Source organism: Hesperophylax consimilis, chromosome 15, assembly GCF_061612785.1.
Source record: "Hesperophylax consimilis isolate HC1 chromosome 15, BYU_Hcon_1.0, whole genome shotgun sequence".
NCBI classification, from domain to species: Eukaryota; Metazoa; Arthropoda; class Insecta; order Trichoptera; family Limnephilidae; genus Hesperophylax; species Hesperophylax consimilis.
In genome coordinates, this window is record NC_142850.1 from 23,029,656 (window position 1) to 23,042,032 (window position 12,377).

The following is a 12,377-nucleotide window of genomic DNA, read 5'->3' on the forward strand; positions in this document are numbered from 1 at the left end:
TACAACATTATCTTCTCAAAAAGAATTTCCGCACTGCATTTCCAATGATGACACAGGCCCTGGGGAATTTATTTTCCTCGAAGCCTCCTGCGTGGAGTTGATGTTGAAAAAGTACTTATTGATATTTGACTTATTTCGGTATTATAAGTAAATTGTATTGTTTCATTTAGCTGTAATGAAAATAGTTTAAGCTATTTCGGTAAGGGGAGAGGAAGGAATGGGGAAGAGGTAAGTGGGGAAGTACCTGGTCACCAAATACAGTTAAAGCCATTTCAAACAAAAGCTTCTATTCCGAATGGTGGTTTTTCACTACTTTCGCCTTGGCGATACTGAGAGTATCTACCGCCATGTGCGACTCTTTGTATAAGTACAATTATTCTCAACATTTTCCCTGTAATATCCTGGTCATGATAATTTGCTAAATGAGACTTTCAATTTGATTAATTGAATATCTTCAAAGGCAATATTTACAAGGCGCTAATAAATTACCTAGATTCTAAATCATCAATGCATAAGTAACACTTCAAATATTTCTGGTATTTTCCCCTTTTATTCCGAACATAAGTTTTAATACAATAATATTACCATCACATTATAAATAAATTGTTGTAAATGCAGTCGCTTGACGCCACTTGTATTGCAGTAAATTCGAATCTCCCAGTGGAAAATGGTCATCTATCTACGTCACGATTTTCTTATTAATTCATTTCCGCATCAAAGATTTGCATTATTTTTTTATTGTTTTTGTGTTTAATTCGTAGAACTCCATTTAATTTTTTTAAAATTTAATTAAATTCAAATTTAATAATATAATTATTAAGTTCTGCAAGTATTTTTTGGTTTTTGTTATTGTTACAGCTGTTTCGGCTTTCAAGGCCATTTTCAAACTGTCTACGACGGTTGTAACAATAACAACAACCAAAAAATACTTGCAGAACTTAATAATTATATTATTAAATTTGATATTAATTAAATTTTTTAAAAATTTGCATTCTTTTGTTCATGAAAACAAAAGCTAAATTCAAATATATGTATTTAAAAATCACGAGGGACTGGCATAATAATTTTCAGACAGATTTCCATGATAATTTAAATTTTTGATGTATGTATTAAAATATATAATAATATAATAGTGGGTTGATTGCAAGAAGATTGTAATAACAATATTTAACCTTCCACGTAGCATCAAACAAATAATAACCGACATACTTAAATATAAATCATCACTAAAAACATTTATTTTAAAAAAATGTCACTACACCTTAAATTAATATCCTACATAAATTAAATACCTTTGTTTTTTATTTTTTATTTACATACATTTGTTAACATGTAATTGTTGGGTTATGTAATATAATGTATATTTGTTGGGTTAGCTGGAAGAAATAGGATGTAACCTATAAACTTTGTACTCTGTATTTTTGTGCAATAAATATTTTTTTGATATTTGAATTTTTAACTAATTAGAAAATAAAAATCTTGTAGGTGTATCAGATTATAAACATTCCTGTTAGATTCTAATATCAAAATTACAGAACCCTCCCTACAACCTACAATGATGGGAGAAAAAATATAATATATTAAGGCAATCCAATAGTCATTTTTTTTATTTCGTAATTAGAAGGAGCCTTATCAAAATACACTGTAAAACTCGTACATCTACGGCTTAATTTGTAGAATGAGTAACTACCATTTATCATTTTTTACAGAAGGCCCAAATAAACTGTTTTTTTAGGAAATTATTATTAATTTTTAAATTTAAGACGTAAATTTTCCCAAAGGGATTCTGTCTACACAGTGTAAAGACGGTGGAGCTAAATGGGACCAGTTGGGCAGCGTTGTGGGACGGGTTAAGGATGGGGCTGTGTAAAGGGATTTATTAATGCGGGTTTTGAAGAGGTTCGGAATAAATGAAAGAGGTATAATAGTTTCCTGTAGCTAGTTCCACATACGATCCGACTTATGAATGATACGACGAAAACGAGTCGAAGAAACAACTCATTCTCATAAACCAAAATCATCTGTGTACGTGTATCCCGCTCGCGTCCCTCGAGTTTCGGGCACGTTCACCTGTGCGCAGGTGATCAATGCTGCTATTTCCTTAGAGCAGGCCCAAAGAAATACCTGTAAAACAGACTAAACATTCCCACATTTCGGCTGTGCATTTAATATGGCAATCCGTCTGTTTACATCGGAATGATTCTCCAAAAACCGTCTGCAATGATATCGATCATTGGAAAAATACTAATTTAAAAGAAGCTGATAGCCTTGCTATGTTGTGAAGTAAGAAATTTAGTACATAGGTAATATTGGCAGAGATGTGCTTTATTTCAAATAAATCCATTTCAAATGGAAATGCAAAATGCAAAATGGGTATTTTCCATTTTGCATTTTAAATGCTTTTCTAAAAACCACTTTGCATTTTGCATTTTAAATGCTTTTCTCAATGCATTTTCCATTTTAAATGCTTTTTGCAACATTCTTCCTACTATCTCCACTCATCTTTTTTTCATAAGCCCCAAATATCAGTCGGTCCTCAACCTCGCTATGAGAGATAATTTACATTTGTCAAGTTGCTCCCTGGTAGGAGCCCTGACAATTGAGTGATACCATTACAAAAAACACTGATTCAAATACTGAACATGGGGCCATGACCCTGTAATATTAAATGTAAGATAGCAGTTTCTATGTTTTTACGTTGGCAACATTAGTCCTGCGCAATTTTTTGTGGTTTCATAATCTGTAGTCGTGGTTGGATTTACCATCATGTAATATGTTTGTTCTACATTGATGTCCAATATTAATAACAAAATTGTTTAAAAAATCTATAATTATTTTAATTGTTTGACCTGAGAAACCATTTTGCATTTTCAATGCATTTTGAAAATAGGTATTTTGCATTTGAAATGCTTTTCTAAAAACCATTTTGCATTTTGCATTTTCAAATGGAAAATTTTTGACCCATTTCCATTTTGCATTTCAAATGGTTTTGGGTACCCATTTTGCACATCTCTGAATATTGGAAGGCATAGGTACTTATAATAATACACTGTTATAAAAGTAATATATACTAGATTTAATCGGACTAAATTCTTTAACTAAATAATATGTATAAAAAACACAATTTCAATCCAAACGTCTTTTCTGCTTCTCGGTCTTCAGCTGTAGCGTCCTTCATTGCATATTCAGAATTATTTCAAATATTAAAAGGAAAAATATTTTTCATAAAAAAATTTAAAAACTCGACTTAACGAGGACTATGCTCATTTTTCAGCCTACTGATCTATCGCTAAGCGTGAAATCAATATCAATAGAAGAAAAATTGTCCATCTTAAAACATCTAATAATTTAAGAGGAAGCTACAAGCCAAAAATGTGTATATTCTTGGTATACCTTATATTGCAAGTAATAGGCATTAAAATCGCTTGACAAACGGAGTCTAGAAACGTTCGATTTCAAGCAAAAAACTGTTTTTACTTAATTTGTAAATAATTTTAAAATAAATAAAATAAGGGCGCTGTACAAGAAAATAATACATTTCTACAATGATGTTATTACTAACTATATATGGAGATAATATACAGTACAATACTTACCTGGTAGGTCACTTGAGATTAACACTTAATTAACATTAACTAATTGTTTATTATTGAAATTTAGATACAGGATTTAGGATAATTTAATATAACTGGACTTTCTTTCAGGAATGATGTATTTAGTTCATATGCACACCGCATTCAAGTGTCCGATACAGTTCCCAACCAACAAATATTTTTTTAGCAGTAAAAAGGACAAAAATTAAAATATTGTCAGTTTATTCGTAACCCGGGAAGGTTTGTCTGAAAAAAATAACTTTTTTTAGCACCTTTTACATAAAATGTAATGTTTAATTAATAATGTATACAAACATATCGTTTATAATGTTTTAACATCTATCCCTTTTATAAATATTTGATATAATTATGTGGACGTTAAAAATATTTTCATATAACGGCGGAATTTGAAAATCGCATTGTTGTAAGTACATAAAATTAGCCAGAGCCTAGGAGCTCGTAATAAATTGCGCTATAGAAATTATCCAATTATTATTACTAAACAAATGTGGTAGTTCAAACTAAATTCAAAATAAATTTAGGTGGGAAATTAAATTATCTAATAATTTGCCATTTCGTAAAAATTTGACCATTTGTAAGCATTTTTTGAAAAAATTTTTTTTTTTTAGGGACAAAACTATTTGATGAATACATTAATAATTTGTATATTATTGAAAAGCAATACCTTGCAAAAAACGTATTTATATAAAACATATTAATTAACGCCATCTATGAACGCGTAGATTATGACGAGCGTCGCGTTTATCCTTTCTGAAGATTTAGGTTTTTTTCCTAATATAACTAAATTAGCGCCATCTTTTTTATTTATTTTTTTTCCTCCGCTGCTCATCTCACTAGGGAATTCCTGTGTCGAGTTGAGCATGAATAATTTGACTGCACCGCCCTCCGTTTCTCCATTTTGTCAACTTTATTTTAACAACCTAACACAAGAGGCAGTGAGGAAAATAATTCCTACAGGGTCAATGCTATCTTTGGGTATGCTGTGTGGCGGAATCTATAAACAATGAATAAGGAATTCAACTTATTTCGCATACATTCAAAAAATAATCGTGATGATAAATCGGCGTCTTTTTATCCGATTATATTTATCTTATCGTTAACAGAGACATCTATTGGAGAATATGCAAAAATAACACTCACATCCGCTAATTTGGTTCATAGAGGAATAATTATTTGAATAGTATTGTAGAGACATCTATTGGAAAGTTTTAAATAACACAGTCGCCTGTTTCAAAATGATTACCACAGCTGATAATACGAATTATTACTTTACCGACAGTTTTTGACTTCGGCTGGCCAATCAAAACGCAGTCAGATCTCAAATCCCAACCGCTGATCGCTGACTTTGTTTGGTTTGAAAGTGCTCTTTTTAACGGACACTCGCGATATTGTTTTGTGAATTGAAGCATTTATACTCAAATTTCTATTAAGATTGTAAGTTTAATCCGTCAAGATGAACGGCGAAAAAGTGAGTCGGAAGGACAAAAACCAAAATATCCAGGTGTTTGTCCGTTTACGGTAAGTTTAACTGTTTTAATTTCGTGTTCCCGTATGTTGACTTGCACACCGAGAGAATTTTACATGTTCCCACGTAACGTCACGGAAATTTAATCCAATATATAATAAATAATAAATTGTGCTAAAATAATAACGATGTCTTCAAATGTTAATTTTCTGATCTTTCTTTAGAAACTATCTGAAGTTTTGGATCGATTTGACATTATGGCACAGATTTTCACGTTGCTATACGTTTGAAGACCGTTAGAATTTCTCTAAAGATACAGATTATATCAGGTTTTTCGAAATTTTCACTAATTACTCCAATGAGTCATTTACTGTATCTACAAACGGTTGCAGTTTTCTAATGCTTTGTTGTATATCTTCTTCGATGACACTAAGAAAACAATAGATTCAAATGTTCTTGTAACAAACCTTTCAACTGACATTTAGAAGATTTGTTAATTTTTGACATATCAATATGTTACTCATCACAATAATAATATAAATCTCTCTGCCATGTTGCATTGAAAGGAGGGAATAGCTATGAACAGGGTGATATAAAAATATATCATGCAAAATACAAGTAAATTGTTTCCTCATAATATTATGTAGTTAAAGCGAACAAACACAAAACCTGACAAAATTATTCCACAGCCGAGTTGTGAGAGTAACTGAGTCAGGCACACAGTTGGCTTGCATTGAATTACACCCAATACCCTGGGCCCGCCCTGAGTCAAAGGGCGCCCTGCCCTTGCAAAAAACCTCAAGGGTGCTGTCTTAGGTGATAGGTATTATCAGCGCCTTCGCTTCTTGGCGCCTTGACAAGTCGGCGCCCGGAGCGGACTACTCCAATTGCATCTGCACAGGGTCAGCCCTGCCAACTTTCTATGTTTTACGAGTCTTCAATAGTTTAGTTAAATCAAGTTGATTGAAATTAAATGGAGATGGTTTATTTGCAGGCCTATAAACAATCGGGAGCGTGATCTAAAGTCTCAGGGTGTGGTGGAAGTTTCCAACAACAAGGAGGTCATCGTGAAGTCTTCCCCGCTGGAGACAAAATTAACCAAAAAATTCACATTCGACCGGGCCTTTGGGCCCCTTTCAAAACAGGTAATTTTTTTTCATTTTTACCTACATACTGGAGTGGATGTATTGCTATGCATATTTCTCTATTATAGATGTACTCTGAATCTTTATCATCCACAGATAATAGAAACAAGGGTGATGAACCATTATTACTATGAAATCATGCAAGCATTACCAATAAGCAAAATCGTTACCAATATCATTGAACCAATGTCATCTTGGATTGGAGACAGCCAATGCGCTTCCATACCATTTCTCCCTTTGTTTCTATTATACGTGAAGCCAAGGACGGCTTTGATCCAAACTGGCTTGGTGGTAGTAAAATTTTGGCCCCTAAAGCCTTGTCAAAACTTGTAGACGCCGGTATGCAATTATTTAGGACACTGTAATCAATATTATTTGGATTATTTGTATTTTTGTGTAGCTCCATTTTTATGAAAAATAATCCCAAGGGCGATGTGTTAAGGCTGTAAGGTATTATATAAAATTTGGGAGGCGGGTATAGGTACTGCCGCCCCGGGAACCATTTATTGGATAACCAACACCTCTGCCATAGGTCGCCCCAAGTGGTTTTCTACGTTTGGTGACTTAGCAGGGGTGCCCGGGTTCACGGGGTGAGGTTTATCCGGGTCATTGCGGCAGATGCATCTGTTCACCAAGGAATCTGTTCACTACGTGGCAGGTCGAGTCAGAAGAGACTGGTTGAGGGAGACCTTTTGATGTCTCCAATCGGACTCTCTCTCGGAATATCGCCTTGCATCCTGTGAGGAACGGATTCATACGTCCGCCACTCCTGGACACACTGACTCCAAGATTCCTACCCACTTTTCCTTTTTCCTTCTTTGTGTGGAGCTAATGTAAAAAAAAAATATCAGCGCCTTGGCAATTCGGCACCCGGAGCGGACTGCTCCTATCCGGATGGCCTCCTTGGTCTTGACTATCAATCCGATGGTTACGAGTTAAAATTCGTGCATGCGCAAGTAAATTTTATTCAATGAATTTGTGTTATTTCACTATTTTTCATTTAAAATAAAATATAGTGTACTCGCGGCACATTCCAGAGTGGAAGATAATCCCAGTATCGGCCTGGTGTAAGACCACCAATCAGAATTGAAACATTGCTTGAAATGGCTTTAGCAGTGTTTGGTGACCAGATCTCAATAGCGAGGTACTCCCCCACCTTCCTCTCCCCCATCTCTTTCCCACTACCTTCAGCCTCACAACATAACCCAATTGGTAATGCCATAGTCTCACTGGCGCCAGACGGTTGTGAGCAGTTTGTACCCTTGTGCGGTATTCACATACAAAAATTGTGCCCGCATAGGGTCGGCCCTCTATGAAGCCTACAGATCAACACTAAGATGGTTAAATTGATAACCCTGTTCAATAGTTTTATTATTATTATATTAAAGGACATAATAATGTGAATAAGTTTATTATTTCTCTGTGTTTCTCCTTTTCATTACAATTTTCCATGTCTTTTCAGGTGGATGTTTATCATGAGGTGGTGTCCCCGCTGATAGAAGAGGTGCTCTCGGGCTACAATTGCACGGTTTTTGCCTACGGACAGACCGGCACGGGCAAGACCCATACCATGGTGGGCGAGAGCTCTGTGGATGGGGAAGTGCCGTGGCAGAATGTAAGTCTACTTTTCTGTTTATACCAAATAGTTAACCATTTTTCCAGTGTAACCTTACCCAACGTAACCTAACCAAACCCAATCCAATAGCATTCACCCTTCATTATTGTTATAGCCACATTTGGTCCATTTGTGAAAAGTGCATTATTAAAATAAACTACGCTACCTCCTTTAGTCAATGTTTCGAACAGCATTACAGTGTTCATCATCATGGCAGATGTCAGTAAGGGTTGCAGATTGAGAGATCTGCCGGCAAGGGAGAGGGTATTTAGTTGCAATTTTGTTTTTTTTTTAAAGCGGAGACGGTTTACACATATTTATAGGACAAGGAAGAATTGAATCCCACAAAGACTGAGTTTCTGTGGACTGCCACAAGCAGACGTCAGCATAACATTGAAAACTCCCCAATAACCATTTCAGGAAGTGACATCACTCCAAAAACGTGCATCAAATTACTGGGTGTCAATCTGGACGCTAATTTTTCCCTTAAAACTCAGGTGAACAGAACTGTAAGCACAGGGTTCTTTCAATTAAGGCAAATTAAAGCAGTGCGTAGAAACCTGCCAACAGAGGCGACTAAATTGTTAGTCAATTCCTATGTTGTTTCACATCTAGATTATTGCAACGGAATATATGCAAGTCTCCCCAAATGTCAAATCTACAAATTACAATCCATTTTCAACGCCGCGGCAAGGCTTATCACCGGAGTATCTAAATACTCCCACATTTCAGAGCATCTCAAAAATCTGCACTGGCTCAAATGTCCTGAAAGAATCCAGTTCAATGTATGCTGGATGGTATTTAAGTCACTTAACGGAATGGCTCCGGCTTACTTATCAGAATTCTGTATTCCAGAAGATTCCAATTCCCGACAGTCAACCCTTAGGTCAGCAACGTCATCAGCTATCGGAAGGTTGAAGGAACCAAAGCGCACACCAGATACTAAGTTCGGTGAGCGTGCTTTCGCTGTGTCAGGACCTAAAGCCTGGAATGGACTGCTGCATGATTTGAGAATGATCGCAGACTCGACAGAATTTAGGTCTAAACTTAAAACGCACCTTTTCAGACAGTCGTATCCATAATTTCAGAAACCTCCACTTTCACAGTCGACGGCAATTTAAATTAACAAAATGTAAAAAAAATACTAAAAATAAAATAACATAAATAAAAATAATAATTAAAAATATAAAAATAAAAATGATAACAACTAACAATTTGTAGGCTTTTTAAGACAGTTAAAATACAGTTAAATTAAAATAAAAACTACAGCAGACTTAAGGTCATGCGATGACCAGTGTTTTTTGATATAGTGTCCTCTGCGTGCAGTTTTATCTTTTATAAGCATAAACTTTTTAATATGTATAAGTGTGTTTGTCGGAAGTGACTTGCCAGGTAAGTATGTTTTGGTACCTTTTCTAAATAACAAATGTAGATCCTAGGAAATAAATTGTACAGCGCCCTTGAGGTGATTTTTCACAAAAACGGCGCTCTACAAATTATCCAATTATTATTATTATTATTATTATTAAGGAAAATATGATCATGAAGATAGTCTAGCATAGGTCCGAAATGTATTTATTTCTGTTAATTCCAGGACCCGATGGCCGGAATAATTCCACGCTCCCTCAGCCAGCTCTTCGACGAGCTACGCATCACGAATGCAGAATACACCGTCCGCGTCTCCTACCTGGAGCTGTACAATGAGGAGCTGTTTGACCTGCTGTCCAGCACGGAAGACAACTCCAAGCTGCGGATCTACGAGGACGTCACCAGGAAGGGATCCAACATCGTCAACGGACTGGAGGAGGTCACTGTCTATAACAAGAACGAGGTGTACAAGATCATGGCCAAGGGACAGGAGAAGAGGAGGATCGCATCCACTCTGATGAATGCTCAATCAAGGTTGGTATAGTTTTTTTTTGTTGTATATGAATCACAACTGCTCCTAAACATCTGGGGCCAGTGGGAGTATGGCATTCCCAATGTATGTTCAGTTCAATTGTTTTAAAAACTACAATTTTTATTGGTTTTTATGAAAATATTCAGTTTAAGTAAGAAAAACAAATAAACGCATTAAAGCAAACAGTTTTAAACGAGCAACAACAAAGCTTGCCGTTTAAACTCTGCTTCTTTGGTGTTAAATATTTCAATATCCGAAGTGATTCTATTTGGCAGCAAGATCTCTTCCCACCTGCACTATCATTGGCAAGTTAGTCCCGCAGGCCAGGAGATAAAATAGTCTATCCTGTCGGTGACGGAGATAACCATAGAGAACTTAGATATTAACCTTTTAAATGCCAGTAGGTAGAAGTGTAGCTGTGCACAGCAGGCCGTGAATTTTTAATCAAAATAAATCATTTTTAAATCTTATTTTTCAAAATTAAAAACATTACACCTTGAAAGGATATTTAAATGACTTACCAAATTTATTCAATATTCGACGTTTTTGCTTCCCTTCACTTAGATAAACATATTTTAAAAAAAAACGGGACATATGTATGATACAGAGGCTCAAAGAAGAGCGAGTAAACTCGCTATTTTTCTATGGCTGGCCTGCTGGGCACGGCCAAGAATGCGAGTTAACTCGCTCTTGGCACAGAAGCGGTTAATGGTTTCAACGATAGTCGAGTTTTCCAACCATCCACAAATCAGTCTGAAGAAATGTGAAGCAATGTCCACATCAATTCTGACCCGCATATGGTTCATTCCGAGCATATTCAAGAGAAAGAAGGTGGAATAGAGCCAAGAGTAGTCACCATACTCCCTCAGGTAGAGAAATCTCACTCATTTTGCCGTAATAATCTGTTCCAGTCGCTCCCACACGGTTTTCACCATTGTGGTGCACATGAAGGAGAACAGCTCGGAAGGCGAGGAACTGATGAAAATCGGCAAGCTGAACCTGGTGGACCTGGCGGGCAGCGAGAACATCAGCAAGGCCGGCAGCGACAACCCGGCACGCAAGGAGCGCGCGCGCGAGTGCGTCAACATCAACCAGAGCCTGCTCACGCTGGGCAGGGTCATCACCTCGCTGGTGGAGAGGCACCCCCACATCCCTTACAGGTAAACCAACTAAACAGAACATGGAACAAAAGTGTATGAATCTAACCAACCTAAATCTTTTCTTTTAAAGAAACACGAACATTCCTGGTTTGCAAATAATGAATGCCAGAGAACTTTTGCATTATATTATGTAGTAATACAGGAAATAGAAAGTATAAATAAAAAAAAGGGAAGCTGCCAAAATCCACCAAATGTTCGTTAATATTAATTTAGGTGGAAATAATTTGCGGGTACGGCTTTTGAAGCTTGCTAAGTTCAAATTGATCTTGAAAATGATGATGCTTGTGCAATGATAGAAGACCTACCTAGCAGATTACTTGAACTTACATCGCCTGGGTGGGAATCAGAAACATTATTTGTCAACTAAGCTACTAACCAACCTAAATACATATACTTCAAAAGAGTGGCGGCTCGTGACTTTAAAAAAAAATCACGTTGAAATTTTTTTTTAATTGAGTTGTGTCATTTTTCTGTTCAGTTAACAAGTCAAACATCACCTCACAAAATATATATTTTTTTTTGTATCAAATTGATTTTATTATGCTTAGTAAAAAGGTTCCATTTTGATTTACAATGTACTTTAATCACCTCTTCTAGGGAATCCAAACTAACCCGGCTTCTCCAGGAGTCGCTGGGCGGGCGCACCAAGACCTCCATCATCGCCACCATCTCGCCCGGCCACCGAGACGTGGAGGAGACTCTGTCCACACTGGAGTACGCCAATCGAGCGCGCTGCATCCAGAACAAGCCCGAGGTGAACCAGCGGATTACCAAACACGCTGTACTGAAGGAGTACAGCGAGGAAATTGACAGGCTCAAGAGGGACCTGCTGGCTTCCAGGGAGAAGAATGGTAACTGTTTATTCTACATATTTTTTATGCCATAAATCCTAATACCATAACATTTTTGTATGAATACCACACAAGGACTACGGCATCTCTAGGGTTTTTTTTTGAGGGTAGTGGGAGGGGAAAGTTTGGAAATACAGTAAAACCCCTATTTTACGTTTTTTAACCACTCGAACGATCGCGCGTCAAAAAACTTTTTTCTCCGATTGCTCGCGGTTTTTTGGCGACGAATTTGAATATTTTCCGCCAACATTAAAAAAATCAAACCTCCGAATTTTAATACGGAGACATAAAACTGATTGTAGTGCTATACAGCCAATGAATTCACCTATATTTTTATAATTATTCTATATTTTTAGAATTGATAGATAAATTATTAAAAAATCTTAAACTTTATGAATGCGCGAAATTAGCGTTTTTGTGATTTGAAATTGCCGCCAGTGGCAGTTTTAAATATCTTTATAGAATATTTTCTACGTTTTTATGTTCTCTATGGCCTGTTTGATAACCACAGATGCAAGAATATAATGGGAAAATAATTTTTTGTACGTTATGCTCTCTTCAAAAGTTTGGTTAGAAAATAATTTTTTTAAATTTGAGTGCGTGACGTGTCAAAATTGAAATCACTGT

The 12,377-nt window shown here is 36.1% G+C and overlaps 1 protein-coding gene across 1 annotated transcript in view; it reads left to right on the plus strand.

Annotated features, from left to right (window-relative positions):
• Nucleotides 1-4,980: 4,980 nt before the first annotated feature.
• Klp61F (Kinesin-like protein at 61F) overlaps nt 4,981-12,377 on the plus strand; it is a 32,117-nt gene continuing 24,720 nt past the window's right edge. Inside the window, exons 1-6 of the mRNA XM_089640055.1 lie at nt 4,981-5,132; nt 6,074-6,224; nt 7,687-7,839; nt 9,434-9,741; nt 10,651-10,899; nt 11,497-11,750. Coding sequence (XP_089496181.1) covers nt 5,068-5,132; nt 6,074-6,224; nt 7,687-7,839; nt 9,434-9,741; nt 10,651-10,899; nt 11,497-11,750 — 1,180 coding nt within the window. The 5' untranslated portion in view covers nt 4,981-5,067. The remainder of the gene's footprint in view (nt 5,133-6,073; nt 6,225-7,686; nt 7,840-9,433; nt 9,742-10,650; nt 10,900-11,496; nt 11,751-12,377) is intronic.